A 24,881-nucleotide genomic window follows, 5' to 3' on the forward strand; every position below is an offset into this window, starting at 1 on the left:
CAAGGAATGACTCCAAGCCGACTTTACAGTAGAAGACAAGGCGTTTAGCTATATAGATTTACGGCAGGTGGCAGCACCATACGGCCACAGCTGACAGCATGCACTCTCTGTGCTCACTGCGAACAGCAGATTGGTCCTAGAACAAGTAGGACAGTCTCATTAATCTCTTACTACATTTTAGTGTGTCCTTAGACAAGTAGAAAAGGTTTTATAATCACTTTAAGGGAGCAAAAGGTCACGTGACCAAAAGACCGGGAAGATCTTTCAGGAGTGGAGGTGGCGTGGCTGTTAGCAACCAGAATATATGATCCATTTTGATCAAGACGCGTAAAAGATGCTTACTATGGCATCTATACTTACATCACATTATTCTCCATACTGCTACGAGCAATATATAGAGCCTGGCGCTCTAAAACCCACAAAAGGGTTCTGGACAAACGAAACCACACTGGTTTCGGGAAGACAAAAAATGGCGAAAGCGTTGATGTAAATGGGCCCATTTTCACCTCCGCCGGAGGACGCTCCGAACCATCCCGTCTTCGGGTAGGAAAAGACACAACAATAGTGGTGTCTGTTGACTGTGCTTTAAGAGAGACTAGGCATGATGCCAGTCTCTGTTGACTGCTTTAAGAGAGCATGATGCCAGTCTCTCTTAAAGCACAGTCAACAGACATGTAGTTTCAGTATTAGGTCTTTCATTGTAGCAAAGCGAAAATGTAAGCAATTTGGGTTAGTTCCGTCATAACATAGAGTGACTCAACCTCTCTCTTGATTAAAGCGGCCGCCTCAGCGCCACCACGCGGGGCCTAATGGTATTTGGCTAAGTAGCGTCGCGCGATATGCACCATTCTGGGAAAACTCAATATGGAAGTATGCTCTAGCACTATCATAATCTATTCTTAGCTCCAGCTCGAGGTAATCTTGCGCAGTGTTTCTTCAGCCCAGATACATTGTGGTGGAAAACGTCTAGGTCTAGCACAATGAACGCCTGGCTTGCGCCAGACTAATAAGTGAAGAAGGTCTGGCTGCGCGAGACTACTGTGATAAAAATGACCATTGCAGAGACTCTGTGACGTAGGCATATACTTTTTACAATTAAAAATGCTCTCAAAAGACGATAAGGAATGATTATTTATTAACATTTCCTGAACTATACCTTCTAATTATCACTTTACATCAATAGGTCGGCGTTAAGTCGTGTGCTTTTCTTTCCTCGTGACAATATACAGCAAAATAGTTACAACCCCATAATTGCGCTATAAGTCCACAATGAGATCACGTTGACCTGTTATAAATGTTTCACCAGCTTCACTTCGCACGAAATTATGTGCTCTGGCGAAATTCATGACATTGATCTGTTTTGCCCCCTCGCGGAGTTTATATTCACCATTCACGACTTCAATCAATTTCTTTTTAATTTCTCTGCCTTTAGATACGAAATTGGCCTCTCTAAACGACGGGATTGATGCAAAATACGCTTTTAAACCATCAACAGAAACTTTGACAGCCATTTCGATAAATGTCATAAATTCGTGCACTGCAAAAAGCTAAAGTACCGTTTTCAAGAACCTCGCCCGCAGGTTGAAAAAATGCGCGAATTTCAAACTGGGTAATGTTAAGTGTCCTAAAAGTTACCCAGGACGATCCTGGGTTACTTTTAGAATTACCCAGGTTGGTCCTGGGTAATAGCCCGTTCCACACGAGGACAGTTGGAACCGGCTTCGAGCCAGCTCGAGGCGGGTCAGGATAATTTTAACCGTGTAGAACGAAATCAGAACCGTCTCCAAGTGACCTGACCCGAGGCGCGTTAGCACTGCAGTCTCGAGTCACTTGAGGCGGGTTGGAGCCACTTCAAGACGCTTAGAACCGATCTGGCCTCGAGTCACTTTGCGCACGGTACTAAAATCGAGTAGCGCGGTATATCATGATATAGCAGTTCATGAAAACACGCGGCAGAATCATATATATAACAGGAGTGTCAGTGTCAGTTTATAGCTTTGTTTGATTGATCTCGATTTTGTGTCTAATACATTGATTATTTACTCGCAATGGCTACACGTGGAGCAGAAGTTAGCCGAGTGTTGTACCAAAACGTACCAAAACGCAACTTTCAAACCTCCACCAAGCGACGGGTGAGTGGTTTAGGTGGCCTGAACTGAACTTGAGTCGGCGACTTGATCCGTCTCCGTGTAGATAGCGCAAAGCCAGTTACAGGTGATCCGGCTTCAAGTGGCTCGAGGTGAGGAGGGCTAAAACCGTCGTCGTGTAAAAGCAACTAATGTTTAGGTATACCCATGACGACATCTAACGATTCGGCGCTACTTGGCGAGTCCCATTTCCACGGGCGTGTTGAAGGTCACGATCCGGATCGAACACGCACCATGTAAATAGGGCAATTGAATTCGAAACACAATACTGTATTATATGTCTTTATATCTGTAAGAGCCTCATCGCCGAGATAAATGAATTGAATTGAACTGGATTGAATTGAACTGAATTGTATGTACCGCAGAAAAGTTTTGCACGGTTGATCGCCCTTGACAGTCTGTGAATTCTCCTTTTAGACAGTTTTTGGACTTCAGCTTGATATTGTCGGAGCTAAAATTCAAGGAGATTAGACAACATGGTTCCTTTTTGCCGAGTCACTTTATTTTCATACAACACATAATAAGCGAGTACCGCAAGTTACAAATACTTAGTACAGATGGCAGCACCAATCAAGTCAGCTATACACCTTTCCAGAAATGGGGCGCTGAATGTCCGAAATAGTGATGTCATAAGGGGAAACTAGGCCTTATGGTGGAGGGACAAAGGAGATAGTCATGGTTGACCAACACACTTGAATGCCTTTAATGACGGACAAGGGGGAAAAAGTTAGTTCCAATGCAAGCCACCAATTTCGGGAAGCATGTATAGTTGTTTCTAAAATATAAACAGACAGTTCATATGTTGATTTTCGTATTCATCTTTCTTCACTGACATTCTGTTTTGTGAAGGGAAAAAAATATTCAAATACGAAATAACTCATGCTTAGTTTTGTTGTAGTCGTCTCATAAACATTCCAAATGGTGATCTATCTCATCTATTGATTTCGTTGACATAGTTGACTGACATCACCCATCAATCAGGCATTTGGTCTCAGTATTTGGGTAAGTACAGAATCAAGCCAGCTCAGAGAGCAATGATTGAACGATGCTGTGGACAAGTCCAAGGATACTGCATCAGTCACGACCAACTTCTCATCAGAAACCACAAACGCCCAACCCTTCCTGCTACCTTAATACTTCTGGATTTTACATACATAGGCATACCAAAACACTGTGAGTTTGCACATAAAGACACCAACAAGGCAAGAGCTAATAGCAGCGAATCGATAAGGAAAGGGCACAGGAAGAGAAAAACATCCTACAATGCAGCAGCAATTCAGTAATTGCACTTAGAACCAGGTTAATCAATGACGCAAAAGAACTGGCATTTGTTTTAGCCCTGTATGTCTTATAACGGTTAAATAGTCTTATGGCAAAAATAAAATAGGTTTTTGAAGTATGAGGTCAATCACCTCATACTTTTGAGGTACTTTTGAGGTGATTGACCTCATACTTTTGAAGTAGCCTACTTTTGAGGTGATTGACGTATGAGGTATACAGATACAATTGGTTTCGAACTATCGAAGTGCATTGTATGTAACAAAGGTGACCATTCAAGAGTTAATTTACCTTTGAAAACCCAGGTCACATTTATACCCACATGCACAGTCCTTTACAGGGACCTTATAAATCATTACAAACAGTGAAGTGAACAGTCACTATTCACTGTTGTGACTGTTGCCGTGACTGTATTAACCCTTTCATTATCGGTATCATAAGGGTAGATTTAAACCGAAGGCTTACTGGCGTGGTGCGTAATATAAAACGTTTTGGTGGAAGCTACGGGTTAGAAATGATCGGCCTAGAGAAGGTGTGGTCTATGACTGCTGGAAGTTCGCTAAGAAACAGTTTAGGACGGCCTCTCTCCCACCGTGTCCCCTCGGTTTAATAAGCCGATCAATGACCACAATAAGTTACATGGAAAGGGTTATAGTTCCGGCTTTTGAAACGCATGAAACAAGTAATCTGCCAATATCTCAGCTACAGATTTTAGCTCTTTTTATTCTGGTATAATGAATGATGATAACGCCCTGGATATGGACAAACTTCTCCCGAGTAACTCTGTCCTTATACTGAATGTGTCATTTTCGTGCCCTTATTATGTGCTCACATAGTGAGATCGAATCCTTACACTTCATTTGAGGGGGACTCCTATTCATTCGAGACGGATTTTCGGTCAGGATTCCCTATTTGGAGGAGGAGACTGTGTATACACCCTCGTTGTCTCCAAGGATCTGCATGGTGGAGATTTGACACTACAGCTGAGCCGAGAGTATCATCTCCAAAAAGATACAATGTCAAAATAGATAACCAAGCTGGTCAGATTATATCAGCCGATACAGCATCACGTATCGGCCGAGACAATGGCACAGTACAATAACCGAACCAGTCAGATTGCAGCAAAAAGAGTTGAATGTACCAACCGGGACAATGTCACAATCACCCAACTGGTCAGATAACATCAGCCGATACACATGTATCAGCCAGGACATGTCACAATAACCCAACCAGTCAGATTGCAGCAAATATAGTTGCATGTACCAACCGCAACAATGTCACAATCACCCAACTGTTCAGCCAATACACATGTATCAGCCAGGACAATATCAGACAGTAATGTTCGGCATATAAGACATTATGATACACCAATCCACCGATGGACCTGAATACCACTAAAATCAAGACGACATGATTATTCTCCCTACCTGTACCCATCAAAGGCTCATTATTGCAACAAAAATGCATTAGAATATCATCCAATCAATTAGGCCCAATTTGTTTGTTTCGTTTTTCATCACCACCCGCATGATTTTTTCAAGGAAAGACGATGAGGGATGGGACTTTATGTTCGTTCAGAGGAGCGCCCTTGCAATTAGTGTAAATAATCGGAACTTTGCCTTTTACTACACTAGTCCTGATCTGACCTGGTCGCAGATAGGCTAATACCATTAGGTCCCGCGTGATGGTGCTGAGGCGGCCATTGCCGGGGGCCTTATTCTAAACGATTTTATTTTTGTAATCCTTTACCAAAATTTGCTGATGGTAGGATCTTCGGCTAGGAATAAGTGTTTAACGACGCAAACAAATTTCTAACAGTTGGTTTTTCATATGAGTTGTCTGTTTCTGTCATGAACTAGCAGTTTTGGTTCAATGAAATATTCCATGTTTGAAAATTGACGATCAACCTCTGTAATACACGTTGTCCCTACGTATTAGCTCCCGCACTAGCTTTGCACTAGCTGGAGGCTTTTTCCGACTTATTAACGGTTTCTCTAAATATTTCGGGATTTATCCAACATTTCTCCGACATTGTATGACTTTTCTTCGACTTTGTCCAAAAGGTCGGATTTCCTGGTAAACCTGTGAAAAATACTAGGGCTTCCTAGATCTTCTTCTTCTTCTTCAGCGTTCGCTCTGCACTTGGAGGGGTCATTCTCCTAGGAGTAATCCTCCTCCAAGGCGGGATGAGCGCATCCTGCGTGCCACTACGGTTAGGCGCCAATTGGGTTTATTGGCCTAGTGGTCCGACTTTGGCGAGAGAGATAGAGTCCACGCAAGCTACTCATGTTTCTCACTTGGTGGGGTCTTAGCTTGCCCTGGCATAGACACCAGGTACAAGGAACCTCGGTTTTGAGTCTCATTCGAAGGACTGTGAAGAGCCAGGAATTTTAGTTCCTTGAAAGCCGGTTCATCCAGACATACGATCATGGGTTCTTCCCGGGATCGAACCCGGGCCCTATTGCGTGGTGGCCAGCAGTGTAAACCACTAGGCCATGAGGCTCCTTGCTTCCTAGATCAAAGGCCTCAGTTGAATAGGGTTGATGAGGTGTGACGCAAACACCCAGAGTGACCCTAAGTGTGAATAGTAATTAGCTCATCTCCTTGGACACATGAGTGCATCTGGGTTGGCCCACTCCATGTTCAAGCAGGGGAAACTTACAAAAATAGACCCAATTCTATAAATGGTAAGAAACAAAGAAAACACTGAGTTTTATCAGAGTCTTTCAAATAAAGAGTCAGGCAACTAGGGAGCATATGGCTTAAACATCAAAGCCAACGACCATTCCGAAAGACGCGCGTTTCGACAGAGATCTCTCTGGTCTCGTGGTACACCCAAGCCAATTCCGCACAACCGGACTTGGAACAATTCTTCGATCAGCTGAACATGGCCGTTACAAACACCCCGTTTTAAAGCAAACGCCTGCTTCAAAGTCATTGATCTCAAAAAAAAAGATATAATGTCAAATATAACATTTATACGAAAAGCGATACGTTTCGCATTTTGCTTTTCGACAGTTTTGAGGAGAAGTGATGGCACTGGTTTGAGAATAATTTTCGAAAAGCGTTTTTACTACTCCCACAACATCACATGTTTTTGTGGTTAGCAGTTTATTATGTTGTCGGTGCTTAATGGACCATCTAAGGGTATCACATGGTTCCATTTGCTGTCATCTAATGAGATATTCATATCTTATTAATTTTGACCGACTACAAGTTGTTAGTTTTATAGCAGGTTTAATTTCGCGTTCGCGGTAAAAAACGGAAAAAAACACGAAAAGTGGCAAAACGTTTTGTTTTTTGTGGTTAGATGTTCACATGTTTAGAAATCCCATTTCATGTCTATTAACATTTATGGCTCACCGTAGGGGAGTCTATACAACACCGCAGTGTCCGTCGTCCGTCGTCGTCGTCCGTCTTCATTGTCGTCGTATCCTGTTTCAAAAACAGTAGCACCGATTTCGTTGTGAAAGACTTTGGGGATATTGGACGTTGTTTCAAAAAGCTGGACTTATCATTTAAATGCGTTAAGTCGGATATCGCGGGCCTGGCGAAGAGGGTGGGCTCCGTGGAGCACGAACAGAGGATTATGAAGGAGACCTACTCAAAGCTCGAAGCTGAACTGATAGCCCAGGATCTCTGGGCCAGAAAATGGAACATCAGGATCCTCGGAATCGTGGGCACTCTGAACGAGAGTGCCATTGAAACTGAAAAGTTTGTACGACAATTCTTTATTGACATTTTGCAAATAGACAAATCAGTAGTTGGCATGATGGGATTCCAGGCAGCGCATCGCCTACCCAGTGGGGATGAGAACCGCAGAGCGATTATCATACGTCTCGTGAACCTGGCTCATAAGGACATGATATTTAATGCAGCCAAACGCCTAAAAAAGCACCAAGGTTACAGCATCGTACAATATCTTCCACGACAGCTGGTCGGGGAAAAGAAACGCCTTCTCGGGATCAAAAAGGATCTTCCGGCCCACGAACGGGCTAACGCTAAACTCAGGTACTCGAGGAAAAGTCCATTTCTTGAGTTATACGTCGGATCGAGGAAAATTGCCTAAAGGCATTTTATGTAAATGATTATACTCCGACTGATTTGAGGATTAAGGATTTTTATGCACTCATCATTATTGTTTCGGTCCGCTGATTAATGGTAAGCATTCGCCAGACTCTTTCGGATCTTATAAGGATTTTTCATCGTTGCATCTATACGTATAGCTTTATTCCGTGACTAAAGGATAAACATGTCTGCTTCGTGAACTCTTGTTGCACCTCTACCATGCAGTCCCAAGTGTGTGTCTATTTTAGATGAACTGTGCATCGATACAGTGGAATAGTTATCTGTCAACACTGGCCTCCGGACCCGGGTTTCCGGAGTCAGGTTTCTTACTTACTACAGTGGCACATTTGAGGTCACACTCACAGAGTTTTCTCATCAATGAACATTTTTTACCGTGAGCCATTCTTAGTAATTGCTCAGTGACTGTTTCGGATGAACATTCTATTATTATGCATGTTGTTTTATACATATATTAACCTTAGTGACGTAGTTTTAGTTTTACAAACATTTTACCAAAACATTCTTCTGATGAGCGGCTTATTATCATATATGGAACATAGACTATTTTTGTATCACGTGGCGACCTACATCATGGACCTAGCAACCTAACTCTATATGAGCGCACATTTAGACTCGCTACGTATTTGTAGCTTGAATACAAACGGTCTCGGGGATAGTAAAAAGCGTAGAGATATTTTCACATGGTTAAAGAGGAAAGAATATGACATCTGTATGTTACAGGAAACACATTTTACTTCTAAACTTGAGAGCTATATCAGAGCCGAATGGGGTTACCAGGTGTACTTTGCTAGTTACTCCAGCAATAGTAGAGGTGTGGCCATTCTTTTTCGAAATTCCTTCCCTTTTCAAATTAGCAACACATTCATTGACCCTGAAGGGCGATATCTCATTTTAAGTCTGACAGTTCGCGGTGAAGCCTTTAACCTTATGAGCGTCTATGGCCCTAACCAAGATTGCCCAAGCTTTTTTAAATCCGTTCAATCTAAACTAGAAACCCTTCATTCAGGCAGCTTAATAATTGGTGGCGATTTCAATGTTGTCCAAGACTATGAACTAGATACTCTCAACATAAGCGGAAAAAACAATGTCAAGGCTCATGAAGCTGTAGCTGAAATGCAGAACGACCTGGACTTATTTGACCCCTGGCGTGCTACTAACCCATCTTCCAGGATATATACTTGGCACTCAAGGCGGAAGCACAGTCGTATAGATTACTTTCTAGTTTCCTCTGATCTGACAGATGTTATTAAGCATTGTGAAATTAAGGCTGGTTATAGAAGTGACCATAGTGTTATAGAACTAGGGCTGTTTCTGCCCAATGATGAAAAGGGCCGTGGTCTATGGAAATTTAATAACTCCCTTCTGAGGGATAAACAATTTGTTCGGGAAGTAAAACAATGTATAAGTGACACTATTGCGCAATACTCAGCTGTACCCTACCCGTCGGACATTCCGTTATCTGAGCTCCCCTTAAAAATTGAGGACTCACTTTTCTTTGAAACGTTGAAGCTCCAAATTCGAGGCAAAACTATTGCATACTCATCAGCGAAAAAGAAGGAACTGGACAAGAAAGAAAACGATATCAATAAGACAATTGAACAATGTTTTGCTCATCTTTCGGATAATCCTGAAGAAATCAATTATCAGTGCCTTCAGGATGTTCAAAATGACTTAAAACTACTCAGAGAACCGATGGTGGAAGGCACTATGTTGCGCGCAAAGGCAAGATGGAATCTACATGGCGAACGGAATTCAAAATATTTCTGTAATCTAGAAAAACGACATTATCGGGAAAAAACAATGAATCTTCTCATTGACTCGAATGGTGCGGAAATAGTTGGTAATGAAAACATTTTACTCGAGCAACGGAACTTTTATGCTGACCTATATAGGGCCCGTTCTGTAACTTCGAAACCAGAGTATGATAGTATATTCTTTCCAAAGGAGAGCGACTTTTTAATCAAACTGAACAATGACGAAAAGGAACAATGCGAAGGTGATGTAACTAGTGCGGAATGTTTAGAGGTGTTGAAAAATATGAAAAACGGAAAGAGTCCAGGATCATCCGGTTTTACAGTTGAGTTTTATAAAAAATTTTGGACGGACATTAACCCATTTTTAGTCAGATCTTTTGATGCGGCATAAGACAACAATTCACTCTCCATAACACAACGACGAGGTGTGATAACTTGCATTCCCAAACCAGGGAAATCTAAAGATTACATAAAGAACTGGCGCCCTATCTCGCTTCTGAATGTGGACTACAAACTTTTATCTGGAGTCATGGCGAATAGAATGAAACTTTATTTAGACAAATTAATATCTCCGCATCAAAAAGGCTTTATGAAAGGTCGATATATTGGTGAATGTACAAGACTCATGTATGATATAATTCAGGAACTAGACAAGCGAAACGCGGCAGGTTTAATTCTTTTGCTCGATTTTCAAAAGGCTTTTGATACTCTGCCGTGGTCACACTGGGGTTTTAACACGAATTGAATTCGAATTAAAACGTTGATACGTATTGGGGCGTCACACTCAATTCGGTTCATACCGATCTCAATCCGCTTTAACCAACACGGTTCTTAAACCGAATTGAATGCGAATCAGCTAATCCGAATCAACGAAACCGTATTGAGATTTCAAGTGTGACGCGCTTGATACGAATTAAGAATTTCGATCGCACTGTGCATGCGCCCGGCGCACTTCCTCTTCCGTTAATTCTCCGCGCCAAACTTCTATCAATTCAATTGATTGTGCTAGTCTTGTAGGATGTGCTGAGGTGAATGCCTGGTAAATGGTAGAGTTATGATCTACCAAACACAATATGAAGATGTTTTTAGAATAATTCTTTCATGCAATTTTGAATAGATTTATTTTTGTACGGAGTAAAGTTGATCTTATCAGAGGTTTGATTGTTTGTTACGCCACAGAGACCAAAGATTGAATGGTGAATGGCCTAGGAATGTATGCTGAATGAAACTGTTCTTGTATTTTTTTATGTATGTATGTACATGTACTAGAATTTGCTTCTTGCAGGATCTGCAGATTGAAATTGAATGCTTGATGTTAGTATACGCATTGAGTGTAGCGCGTTTTAAACCGATTTGAATGCGTATTCGGGTCAGTGTGACGCGACCGTTCTGAAACTGGATTAACCAATTCGTATTCCGGAGAGCGCTCTACGGAATTCGGTTTCAATTCGCATCCAGTGTGAACACACCACATGTCATTCTTTCCTTGACAAAGTCCTCGATTATTTTAACTTTGGTGATACCTTTAAAAAGTGGATAACAATATTATATACTAACAGTGAGAGTCGGATAATTCAAAACGGATTTCTGTCAGCCAGTTTCCCAGTACAAAGAGGGGTGCGACAAGGGGACCCCTTGTCCCCTTACCTATTCATTTTGGCAACACAGTTGCTGACAGCTGCCCTCGTCGAACACCCGGATGTTAAAGGTATCAATATTGACAGTTCTGAATTTCTCATCAGTCAATATGCGGATGACACCGATTTATTCCTTGAAAACGATCAGGAGACTTTCTGCACTGTCCTCCATATTTTAGAGGCATTTGCAGACTGCTCAGGTCTGCATTTTAATTATGATAAAACAGTTGTGGTTCGAATAGGATTGAATGATGATGTTATCTACCGTCCGGATTTGCCTCTTCAATGGCAAACACGTGGCTCATTTAGAAGCTTGGGGATCAAATTCGACCTGGATAGCAATGATTACACGGAAACGAATTATCGCACAAAGCTTAAAGACTTCCAGGCTACCTTAAATGCCTGGACGGCTAGGAACTTGACAGTATTTGGCCGCATCGTCATTGTCAAATCCCTTGCTTTGTCTAAACTGGTACACCTTTTCATGGCTCTACCTAACCCACCAAGACATATTCTTGACGCTCTCCAAAAGCGAATTTTTGAATTCATCTGGGCAAACAAGAGAGACAAAATCAAACGTACAACAATGTTTAATAGCTATGAAAATGGTGGTTTCAATGTTCCAAATGTTACTCTCTTTTGTCAATCACTTAAATTGTCTTGGATCAAACGGCTGATTAAGCTTGACAAGGTTACCCCCTGGAATACTTTACTGGTGTCCACTCTAGAGGATTATGGTGGATACTTTATCTGGTATAGTAATGATAACAATTCCTCGTTTTTATCCAAACTTAACCCCTTCTGGAAGGATGTTTTCGGTGCTTGGGTGTCTCTGGTCAGTAGTGAAATAGATTGCAACTCAAATATTGAGGACATTTTAAAGCAGCCATTATTTCATAACAAATATATCAAAATCAATGGGAGGAGTATATTTTACAAAGGCTGGCACGAAAGTGGTGTACAATTTATTAATCAAATTATAGATGACGATGGTAACTTTCTCACTTGGGAAAAGCTCTCACCTGAATTTACGGGTAATGTACACTTTCTGCAGCACAAGGCTCTGGTTGATGCCATACCAAAGAATTGGAAAAAGCGTATAAAGGAAGGCGGATGTAAACTGGTCGAATTTATGCCGGTAAATATTGCTGCTATCAAAAACTGTGCTAAACCAACTCAAATATATTATAAAAGGGTGATCAAAATGTATGCAACATGTCCGGATAAATCACAACGCAAATGGGAAAACTTATTTGGAGAGGACATTGATTGGTCATCAATCTATTCAATTCCATTCATTTGTACGAGGGAGACCAAATTGCGATTTTTCCAGTTAAAAATACTGCATCGTATTTTGCCCACCAATGTCCTCTTGCATAAATATGGCATTAGCGAATCCAGAATGTGCAGCTTCTGTGGCTTTTACACGGAAACTTTGGAACATGTCTTTTTTGAGTGTACCCACGCAAAGTCAGTATGGTTGCGATTGTCAGAGTGGCTCTCGGATCATGGCGAACAATTTCTACCAAATCTCCGAGAAGTAATTCTGGGAGATCCTCGTTCATCGGAACTGGTCCAGCATATCAATTTAATTGCAAAACAATTCTTGTATCACTGTAAACTCAGACAATCGCAACCATTCTTCAGAAACTTATTATCAATGATACGGTTCACGTCGAGAGTAGAAAAGATCTATCTCAGACACGATAAGTTCATGATGAAATGGGGCCTTCTCATAGATGCCCTGGAAAATATAGCATAACATACACTGTACATTTCGTCGAGTAATTGCACGCTGACCCACTTTTGCCTTGTTATCTGTAGCCGCAAAAGGAATTTACTATACCCTGAACCGTTTTGAACAACAAGGTCGCCATCTATCGTTTTATATTGTAACAATATTATGTACTTGCATGCCCTCTTATTCTGTAGAACTTCATGTAACAGTTGTGTTTTTGGTGAATAAAATTATCAATTACAAAAAAAAAAACGTTTCTTAACCGCTTGGGCTATGAACTTGAAACTTTGTACACAGGACCTTACAGGTCAGGTGACCACTGACAATGAATTTCGGTTCGATCTAATTCTTGACTTGGCGGCAAGGGGGCCAGAAGTGGGAACCTAAAAAGTGTGATATATCTCTTATGAGTGACTCGTTTTCCGAGTAAGGATACATCACATATCATACGGGTTTTTGATTTGACCTTATTTTCAAGGTCACAGAGGTCAAATGGTGTAAATTGGCCGTTTGAGTGTAACTATGGCACGTTTCTTAACCACTAACGCTATGAACTTTAAACTTGGTACACATGACCCCCTCGGTCAGATGACCTGTGACACTGATTTTCGGTCCGGTCTGATTCTTAACTTGGCCACCAGGGGGCCAAAACCAAAAATTTGAATAGTGCCATATCTCGCTTATTACTGATTTGTTTTTGATAACATTTTTATAGTAGGTACTCCTAGCTAGGATACATCACATGTCATACGGATTTTTGGTTTTACTTACTTTTCAAGGTGACTGAGGTCAAAGTTCAAAATTTCACCGTTAAGTGGCACGTTTCTTCACTATTTGATATAGACAGGGTACAATCTTTTTTCCAGGTCCGGTCAAGCATGGGGGTATTATTACCTCCATGCTGGAATTGGGTCAAGTATGGAATTTTGACCTTTGCTATCGAAAGTCTTGGAAAGTCTTGAATTACCACGCCAATCCTGTTCAGTATCAAAGGATTACCTCATGTGTATTTGAAGTGACAGTAACATCGTAAAATGTCATCAAAAGAATAACCAATAATCAAGGACCTAATAAAAACCACAGACATTCGAAAGAGGCCATATTCCTAGTTCAGTGTATTACGCATACCTGATCATCCTGAGATTCGTATTATTATAATAGGCTGCTTCTCTGGGTACCATCACTCCTACTGCATAAACCGTAATATGGACTTAGAAAAAATACTAGGCCTACCTGCCACGGCAAATTATACAAGTAGTTACTGTATATAGGATCCCATGTAGGACATGGTCAGTAATAACCCTTTTGATACCACCCCCTACCAGTCGAGAGAATTTTTGACACGATCCCCGAACCCCCCCCCCCCCCGCCCTATAGACCGGTGGAGAGCCCTGACACCATCCCCAACCCCCAGACTTGTTGAGAGCTCTCTTAACACCATTCCCCTCCCACTGACTGGTGGAGTGCCCTTTTGACAACACCCGCGCACCTCCAGAAAACGCTTCCTTCACACTAGCGTCAGGTGCCAAATCGTTCGGAGCCAATCAGATTGCTGGGTTAGGGGTTAGGGTTAGGGTTAAGGTTAGGGTTAGGGTTAGGGTACGCCTAGTTGGCCTTTGCTGTACCACAACTGGTGTTTTCGGAATGTCCGGTGGTTTCGTCTCGAGAAGTGTCGTCGGCCCAACTTCGGCCCGATTCTGCACAGTTGGCTGCTCGTTAACCTGTGTAGGTTCCGGTTCATCCGTGATCTCGTCATCAATCGTAATGTTAGGCGTATTGTAGCGCTTCACGAACGATAGATTGGGATCGTAACGTACGCCAGCTGGTGACTCCACGGTAACTTTGCTTCCCGTTTTCGAACTACAGTGTACGGCTCTGGTCGAAATGGCGTGTCCATTTTGTTCATCCGATCTTGATTGACCAATACCATCTCTCCCACCTCAATGTCGGATTCCGATGCGTTCCTACGTTTATCTGCGTACAGCTTTGCCTTCCCTTTCTGCTCAGCATCTCGATATCGTATCTCAAGGTCATCGCCTACGCCATGTCCCAACTCCGGAATCTTCGTCCTTAACTTTCTGCCAAACAGGAGCTCAGCAGGGCTTTTGCCAGTGGATGGGTGTGGCTTAGCTCGATAAGCTGCGATGTACTTCAAGATTTCTATCTTCCAATCTCCTCCTTGAGCTTGTGCGATTTTCATTCGTTTTTCAAGGGATTGGTTCTGCCGCTCAACTTCACCGTTCGCCTGTGGCCACTTTGGAATGGCCTTGTGGTGATCGATACCACATTCGTCCATATATGCCATTGTCACTATAGAGCGTTATAGGAAGTCCGTGTCGCGCAAACACTTTCCTGAATACATTTATAGTCTTATCAGCGGTGGTGGATTTCATGATCTCCACCTCGTAGTAGCGGCTGTTGTAATCAATGATTTACCAGTATCACTTCTCCTTTGGGTAACGGGCCCAAAAAGTTAGCGGAAATATCTTCCCACGGTTCACTTGGTAATACGGTACTTCGGATCGGTTCTGGCGGATTAGGTTTGCTCGTGAGCTGTCAACCATGGCATGTTTTAACAAGTCTTTCCACGTCCTTTTCAAAGCCTGGTCACCACCCTTTGGTTCGCAGTGTCTGTTTTGTACCAACAACGCCTAGGTGACCCTCATGCCCTAGTGCGAGGATCCTAGGTCTCAGTGTTTTGGGGATCACGATGCGTGTGCCCCGCAGGACCAGTTTACCTATTACGCAAAGTTTATGTGCTATCGCCGCATATATTTTCTTGTCACAACCATCCCAGCGCCCAGTGTCCAAACACTTTCTGACCTCACACAACTCATCGTCCTCAGCTGACGCTCTTTCTATTTCATGAGTAGTGACCGCCCTTGGAGTGGCGCTTATAGCGACAAATCGCACGTAATCCTCGGTCTCGTTTTCGATGTTATCTTCCTTACGAATGTCCTCCTTTCTTATCAATCTGGATAGCGAATCGGCAACGTTATTCTTACCCGCAATGTGGACTACGCGATAATCATAAGGTTGTAACCTCAAGACCCATCGTTCTATTCGTGCGCAAGGTTTTGAACGGGGACTGTATATGAATTCCAGCGGCTTGTGATCAGTCAGCAGATCAAACTTTATTCCGTATACGTACGGGTGAAATTTCTCGCACGCCCACACTAGACCGAGCGCCTCCTTTTCTGTGGATCCCGTGCTGCTCCTGGATCAGGATCGCGCCCAAACCCGCCAACAGGTCCAGCGTCGGCCATAACCATGGTCGGTGAATCCACGTCGAAGTATGCAAGAGTCTCTCTGCATTGCCCAATATCTTTTTGAGCTTCTCAAATGCTGCCGTTTCCTCAGCTCCAAATTCGAAAGGTTGGTCCTTTCGCGTTAGTTTCCTCAGGGGATCAGCAATCGTAGCAAGATTCGGAATGAAGCGAGAACAGAATGTCACTAGCCCCAAGAAACTCCTGACTTCCGAGCTGCTTTCAGGTATCCTTGCATTTAGTATAGCGGCAACTTTCTCCTTCGTGATATCCAGACCCTTATCTGACAGCTGGTGTCCGAAGAAGTCTAGATTGTCTACACCAAACAGGTATTTATACCAGTTTAGTGTGGCACCTGCTTTCGACAATGCAGCTAAACACTTGTAAAGTCTCTCATCATGCTCATCATCCAGTCCATGTACGATTATGTCATCCGATATGTTTTCTACTCCTGGGAGACCTTGGCTGATCTTGTGAATCTCATGTTGATATATCTCACTTGCAGCATTGACACCAAACAAGAGGCGTTTGTATCTGTACAATCCACAATGAGTAACAAAGGTCACGGCTCTCCGCGATTCAGGATGAAGCAGTTAAGATATCGGAAAAAGCTTCCTACTAACTGTGGTCTCTGCAGTCCATCACTCGGGTGTTTTCTGATACCTCAGAAATCTACTCGATACAATCATGTGGTCTTGTGTATAAGTCTTCCCAAACAATGGAGGTAGGTGAACCTCGAAGAAGCCTTTTCCCCTAATCATGAATTTACTGAGCAACTGACTTCAAATTGCACGATGCTTATTTTTCCAGGGCAGATATCGCTTTGATTGGCTTGGCCGTCATGGGCCAGAACATCATTCTCAACATGAATGACCAAGGCTACAAGGTAAGCCCTTGATGGAACACCTTCCTGAGCAGTTTGTAACCTTTGTATAATAATTTTTCAGTTGGCAGCCGACAAGGCTTAATCCGTCCTTTCCCAAGGACCTAGTAATGGCAGTTTTCTGAAGGGGTTGCCTCTGGTAAACATGAGGATATGACAGAAAGGAACAAACTCCCTACTTGGTCCACACATGTTCAAGACATGTTTCTTGAAGAATTGTCAACATCTTGATGGAACACCCGGCTTCATCCAGACAGAATGTATTCACAGTGCTTGCTATATAGCTAACTCTGTCGATATGAATGATCTTTCCTCAACACGCCCGGTGTGTTAATGTCCAGGATATAAGAGGTGCCTTTTGTGGGTAATGTTAGTTATGTCTGATTCAAGGTGTGCGCATTCAACCGAACCGTATCAAAAGTGGATGATTTCCTGGCTAATGAAGCTAAGGGAACGAATATCATCGGAGCTCATTCAATGGAGGAAATGGTGAAGAAGTTGAAGAAGCCAAAGAAGGTGATGCTACTTGTGAAGGCCGGGTCTGTGGTGGATGCATTCATTGACAAACTGGTAGGTAGACCTGGCAACGAGTCATTTAGTAGGGTAGTCTCTAATGTTTGGAACGTTCCAAATGGAACGACCAAAATAAACAGTCTAAACACAGAGTAAAAAAACGAACATGTTTGTTTGTGGAATATTTATAGTTATATTATAGTTATAAGTTATATGTTGTTATATAACACATTAAAAGTAGTTTATTTTTACAAATTGATAAATGATTTTAACACTAGTCCACCTGTCATTCCGCATTTTATATGAACCAGCAAAACTCCCATCAACTTCGTGCCCATATTATTACACAGGCGCCTGGAATTAGACAGCCACCCTTGCCACAGTCGTTAATCCTGACAAAAATTCTGGGTTCTCTCCAGGACCAAACCCGGGCCCCATTGTGTGGCAGCCAGCAGTGTTAAATCACTAGGCTATGAGGCTCCTAATAGGAGCTTTTGGTAAAGATATTTAATGAATTGAACATGAAAATTACTCATGATGAAATCTCAAAATGTATAAACCGCCTAAAAAGGGGTAAGGCTAGCGGTCCAGACCTCATTTTGAATGAAATGCTGAAGTCTGGTAAGGATAGCATTATGCCTCTTTTGCAGAAGCTTTTCAATCAGATCCTGGTTTGTGGTAAATTTCCTAAGGCCTGGAGTGTGAATCTTCTTACACCCATTCATAAGAAGGGTGACATCCACATCCCAGCAAACTACAGGGGCATTGCGGTGGGAAGTCATTTGGGGAAATTATTTTCTTCTGTCCTCAACGCAAGATTGATGAAATTTGCTGAAAATAATAACCTTCTACCCAAGTCTCAGATTGGATTCAGACCGAAATACCGTACTTCTGACCATGTTCTTGCTCTTAAAACTTTAATAGACAAATATGCAATAGGCCCCAAGAAATATATTTATTTGCCTGCTTCGTTGATTTCAAAACTGCCTTCGACACCATCTCCAGAACTGCCTTAATCTATAAGCTGCTGTCAGCTGGCATAGGTGGCAACTTTCTTAATTGTATCCAAAATATGTATAAAAATGTTTCCTACTCCATTAAGGTTAATGGCGCTTGTAGCCCAAATTTTAACTCAAATGTGGGCGTTAAGCAAGGTTGCGTGCTGAGCCCCCTATTGTTTAATTTATATGTTCGTGACCTGCCAGAGATTTTTGACGCAACTTGTGATCCTATCACTTTGTTACACCCAGAATTGAGCTGTCTTATGTTTGCGGATGACCTTGTGATCCTCTCAGAGTCTTTTAAGGGTTTACAAAATTCACTCAATAAATTAGAAACATACTGTGACAAGTGGGGCCTTTCTGTCAACCTCACAAAAACTAAAATTCTCATTTTTAACAAGACTGGGTATCCTATTAAAAAATATACTTTCACTTACAAGGGCGAGTACCTGGATGTCGTCCAATCTTATTGTTACCTGGGTATAGTTTTCTCCTCCTCTGGTTCGTTCAAACCAGCTTGTAAGAGACTTTGTGACCAGGCTCTCAAGGCCATGTTCAAAATAAGACAGCTCGACTTGAGAACTCTATTCCTACTGCACTTAAACTATTCAACAGTCTGATTGTACCTATATTATTGTATTGTTGTGAAATATGGAGTCCCTATTTCCTGAAAGGGCTCAAAAATGATAATTTTCTAACTATTTGTGAAAATCTACCTGCTGAGAGTATCCTCATAAGATTTGCAAAATATTTACTGGGTGTCCGGAAGAATGCCACCACTTCTGCAGTAAGAGGCGAACTTGGTCTCTTCAGTCTTCTCATCCACTCCCTCATACATGCATCTAAGAACTGGCTGCGTCTTTGTAAATTTGACAGATCATCTATTGTATATGAAGCATATCTTACTTCCTATGCTGGCCAAAGCAACGGCAAAACCGATACATGGGCCGGGTTCATTAAGAAACTTCTTGTTACTTTTGACCAGCAGGAATGTTGGAACAACCAAGGGGCTGTCAACCCCAAAAAGATATGCAACCAACTATATAAAGCAATCCCTCCACTCCAAATTTACCTCAGAATGGTCCGTCTCTGTTGGTCTTGCCAATAGTGCCTCGACCAACACCAATGTTAAAGATAAACTTAGAAATTATAAGCTCTTCAAATCTGATTTGTCCTTAGAAAACTACTTGATCTTCACCCCACTATTTTCAAAAAGAAAAGAATTCACTAAATTTAGAATAAGTGCCCACAATTTACAAATAGAGGTTGGGCGTCACCTTAAACCAAAAAAGCCAGTTGAGCAGAGACTATGTTTGAACTGCGAGTATAATAAAGTAGAAGACGAGAAGCATCTATTACTGGAATGTTCCTTGTATAACCAAGAAAGAATTGATCTCTTTGCCTCATTGAATTCGTTCACATCTTTCCAGTCCCTTAATAACGAGCAAAAATTCTCCTTTCTTATGTCATACAATCACGGGGACTCAGAAATTGGTAAATCTGTTATCAATTTTATAATAGCCTGTCTCAATAAAAGAGCACTCAAGAATCCTACCTAATAATTCTAGTTTTCAAAAATTCTACCCGGTATTCTAGTTAGTCACAGGATAGATCGATTCTTTCTGACTAGGCCTACTGGTACTAGATAGTATTTAACAATATTATTGTAAATTATTGTATGGCTTCCCTTGGAGTGAATAGAACGTTCTATTTACTCCAACGTTCTGTTCACTCCAAGAGCTTCCGAACAATTTCACCGGTCTCCGTCTTGTACATTCATGTAACGTTAATTTGTGTATCATTGTGTGTTCTACTGTTGCATTGTCTATCTTGTTAGATTGAGCAATAAAATTACTTACTTACTTACTAAAATTACTTACATTTCACAAAATGATCTCAACTAAATGGTAGTCTCTAATTTTTGGAACGTTCCAAATGGAACGATCCAAATGGAACGACCCAAAATTAAATGGAACAACCCAAAATCTGCCAAATTGTAACTTTCCGCACGGAATTAGAATCAATTTTGCTTAAAACAGATTGTATTTATCCCGATATACATGCAGGAGGTTTTTTTTCGCCCTCAGACTAGTAATTTTGGAGAAAAAAAACAACCGTTCAGCGTTACCACCTTGGCATTCCACAATCTATATGCAACCACGAGACCTCGTGCCTAGGAGGCCAATCAATCGACGTCATCGAGCCTTGATTCGGGACAGACCGTTGAAAAACAATGCTCGACTGTAAAAATGGGCAGCCATAGCCTCTTGACATTGGTGTATTAGAATCCGGCGGTTTACTCAGTTGTTGTAGTTCGCACAAAGTGTGGTAAATTGGTGACTGTATTGAATATTTCTCTAGTTTTGGGATTCAAATCAAGTAAATAGTAGATACATAACATTTCGGTATCAGTACCAGGCACTAACAGACTTTATAAAGAAGTTTTATATTTTTTCGAGGCGCATGAATTGGCGGGAATTTGATGTTCAGTCATGGCGTATCCGATCTACAGATGGACAGGAGTGTTTACATTATGCACTCTCCAAAACATAGGTCAGTAAACTCTGCCACGGAGAGTGGGAGGCCATGTAGACCATTAGTTTCTAAAATGGCACCAGGGTTGATGCCTGGGTTGAAGCCTTTTGTTAAAGGGATCGTGACCATGGTGTGGGACTGTCGTGAATTTAGAGTTGAACAAATTATTAATGAAACCTCAAAGATATCTATGAAGGTGTCAGCAGTTTTAGACTCCAAACATACAAATGTACATTGGGTAGCATAACAATAGTTCATTGCTTGGAGCCTGCATATCTAACATGATTTCATCACGGATGGTACTCTAAAAATGGCAGTAATGCTGAAAGCAAGCACAGTCTTTATCACAAATTGAACCGCCGATGTCACGTTATCAGCAGTCTGTCGTTTCAAAGAAGTTATTCTGGTTCATGAGCCTGTCTAATTCCAGACGCCTGTGTAATAATATGGGCACGAGGTTGATGGGAGTTTTGCTGGTTCATATAGAATGCAGAATGACAGGTGGACTAGTGTTAAAATCATTTATCAATTTGTAAAAATAAACTACTTTTAATGTGTTATATAACAAAATATAACTTAAAATATTCCACAAACAAACATGTTCGTTTTTTTACTCTGTGTTTAGACTGTTTATTTGGGTCGTTCCATTTGGGTCGTTCCATTTGGAACGTTCCAAACATTAGAGACCACCCAAGCAGAAGGGCGTTCCAAGCATTAGTCATGTCAATCCACTATTCAAACATAGTATCTGTCTTTTTCAGGTCCCCCTGTTGGAAGCTGGTGATATCATCATTGATGGCGGGAACTCTGAATACACAGACACCAATGTAAGTTATTAACCCTTTCAGTGGGTACCCATTAGATAGCGGTGGTTAAAAGTCAGGGACAAGTGTGGCTGATTAAGAATTTTGAAACAAGGGAGTAGGCCTACTGTCCTTTCAATCAGAGGTGGGATTTCAATGTCATGAACGATTTTCATATAATTTTTGATTCACACTCTCGGCAGGCTGTGACTCACTTATCCAAGAATGCCCAGTCAAAAAAACCTCATTTACAACTTTCTGGCCTTGCTTTCACCTTCAGTTTTTCCTTCGAAAAGAAGAAGCGGTGTGTGCACATCTCAACCCTCACGATTACTCATGGAATTAACGCCGCACTGGCGGGTCTATGAGACTCGGAGGTTTGAGCTAAAATAAAGTGTAGGCCCGAATCTGATGAGGCGCTTGGAAATTGAAGTTCCATCTGACTGTCTCGATTTCAGTATAGGGACCCAACACTACAGTGTAGTGTTAATTTCAATTCTGTCACGCAAGACCTGCTGAAAACTCTCTTCATTCCATCGACTCCATCACAGCACGTGCAACTTGATTGCGCTGTCTGTATCTTGATAAAAAAATAAATACCCCTGCATATGATACATGCAACATTGTAATCAAGCTATGTTAAAATCTACTGTCCATATTTTAAAACACTTTTTCAGAGACGTTGCAGGGACTTGAAGGCAAAGGGCCTCCATTATGTTGGATCAGGTGTGAGTGGTGGTGAGGAGGGTGCCAGGCATGGCTCCAGCCTGATACCGGGCGGTGCACCGGAGGCATGGTAAGTGTGATGGATCATGTGCAAGTGGTGGCGAGGAGGGTCCAAAGTATTGCGCCAGCCTGATGACGAGCGGTGCACTGGGGGCATGTAAAGTGATGGATCGGGTGTGAGTGCTGAAGAGGAGGGTGCCAGGTATTGCCCCAGGATGTGCACCGGAGACATGGTAAGTGATGCATCAGGTGCAATTGGTGGTGAGGAGGGTGCCAGGTACGGCCTCAGCCTGATGCCAGGCGGTGCACCAGAGGCATGGTAAGTGATGGATCAGGTGTGAGTGGTGGTGAGGAGGGTGCCAGGTATGGCCCCAGCCTGATGCCGGGCTCTACACTGGTGCATGGTACATGTAAGTGATGGACCAGGTGTAAGTGGTTGCGAGGACCGCAGAAGGGTGCAAAGTATGGCCTCAGCCTGATGCCGGGTGGTGCAGAAGAGGTATGGTAAGTGATGGATCAGTTGTGAGTGGTGGCGAGGAGGGTGCACCTGAGGGCCGGGCGGTGCACCGGGGAATGGTAATTTATGGATCAGGTGTAAGGGGTAGCGAGGAACGGAGAAGGGTGCGAAGTATGGCCCCAGTCTGATTCTGGGTGATGCACCGGAGGCATGGTAAGGGATGGATCAGGTGTAAGTGGTGGCGAAGACCGGAGAAGGGTGCAAAGTATGGCCCCAGCCTGATGCCGGGTGGTGCAGCAGAGGTATGGTAAGTGATGGATCAGGTGTGAGTGGTAGTGAGGAGGGTGCCAGGTATGCCCTAAGCCTGATGCCAGGCAGTGCATCATCAGAGCCATGGTAAGTGATGGATCAGGAGCTATACAAATGGTTTTATCTTCAAGGTGCTGCAAACGTATTGTGTAAGTGGTTGTAAGGAGGATACCAGGTATGGCCCAAGCCTGATGCAGGCCGTCAACATTAGGCATGGTAAGTGATAGCTCAGGTGTAAATGGTGGCGAGAGGGGTGCAAAGTATGGGCCTAGCCTGATGCCGGGCGGTGCACCGGAGGCATGGTAAGTGATGAGATTGAACGTCATCTCTGGCCAGTTCCTAAAATAGATTGTGACTCGAGGTAGGGACGTACCTTGGTCAGAAATGTACCATAAACAGCTGTAATCACATCGCATTGGCCTTGACATTAAAACATTTTAACAACTAAAGAAATACATGTTATTACGTTTTTGATTTGCAGGAGCTTAATTTACTTTCCATCCTTACGTCGTTTGGGCTACATCGACATCAACTAACGACGACCACTGACCTGAATACACTATTTGAATTTCACAGCGAAGGAGAGACATTTTTCTGCCCTTTAAAAAAATTGTGGTATTTTTGCTTCAGGCCCCATCTAAAGCCAATCTTCCAATCCATTGCCGCTAAAATCGGCAAAGAACCATGCTGTGATTGGGTTGGCGACGAAGGGGCAGGACATTTCGTCAAGATGGTCCACAACGGTATCGAGTATGGCGACATGCAGCTGATCTGTGAGGCATATCACTTGATGCGTGAAACGCTTGAAATGACGCCTCCCGAGATGGGTAAAGTGAGTTACTTTTTCATATCTGACTTTATGCAGGACACTATTTAATTCGCTCTCAATTACAAACAATTTCTGCCACAAATCAATAGACACATGTTTTCAGTGAGTATGAGATGCAAGAACTGTTAAACAATTCAATGAACACTTAGATATTGGACACTTCGTGAATTCTGTCGACAAAACTACCCAAAACTATGGCAAATCCTGGCAGTCACTTTGAAATAGGGTCCATTGAACTGCTCTGAAATAATGTGCAATGTAGGAGTCTAAAGGAATTAAATAGATTTTATATCATAAACACACAGTGATTGCAATTTTTAATGCACCACAAGAAACAAATAGTGCACAGTCTGTTGGATTGAAATAATTATGTTTATTTTACAATTTACTCGATTATTTCCAGGTGTTTGAGGCATGGAACAAAACAGAGTTGGACTCCTTCCTTATTGAGATATCTGCTTTAATTATGCAATACAAAGATGACAAGGGTGAATACTTGGTGGAAAAGATACGCGACTCCGCTGGACAGGTGAGCGCAATTTGGATTGACTCAAAGCATTGTTTTGTTGTGATTGTTCAGCTTTGTTTACGTTTGTTGAAAAAAGCATTGCGTTTATTGATATAGGTTGTATCGTCTTTGAATAATAACGTGCTTACGATATTGATCATTTTATTGTCACCATGCCCAAACTTAACCCTTTAACTGCCGAATATTTTAACTTATTTTTGTAAAAAACTAGCTTAAACAGATCCTCGAAACTGCCATAGAAACGAAATACGAAATACGAAATGTTATTGCGCTCTAACCACGATGTGCGCGGGTATATAGAGGGGCAAAATTTTACAAAAGTATATATAGTGTTGCATTTTTTGATTACAGTATGAACACAAGATGACATTTATGATGTAGTGGATG

The 24,881-nt window shown here is 42.2% G+C and overlaps 1 protein-coding gene across 1 annotated transcript in view; it reads left to right on the forward strand.

The window, feature by feature from the left end:
• Positions 1-24,881, forward strand: part of LOC135496715 (6-phosphogluconate dehydrogenase, decarboxylating-like) — a 48,246-nt gene that overhangs the window by 6,285 nt on the left and 17,080 nt on the right. The window contains exons 2-7 of the mRNA XM_064786185.1: positions 16,720-16,795; positions 17,183-17,362; positions 21,603-21,668; positions 22,322-22,440; positions 23,767-23,968; positions 24,369-24,494. Of these exons, the coding sequence (XP_064642255.1) occupies positions 16,720-16,795; positions 17,183-17,362; positions 21,603-21,668; positions 22,322-22,440; positions 23,767-23,968; positions 24,369-24,494 (769 nt within the window). The remainder of the gene's footprint in view (positions 1-16,719; positions 16,796-17,182; positions 17,363-21,602; positions 21,669-22,321; positions 22,441-23,766; positions 23,969-24,368; positions 24,495-24,881) is intronic.

The sequence above is a fragment of the Lineus longissimus genome, chromosome 12 (assembly GCF_910592395.1).
Source record: "Lineus longissimus chromosome 12, tnLinLong1.2, whole genome shotgun sequence".
Classification (NCBI taxonomy): domain Eukaryota; kingdom Metazoa; phylum Nemertea; class Pilidiophora; order Heteronemertea; family Lineidae; genus Lineus; species Lineus longissimus.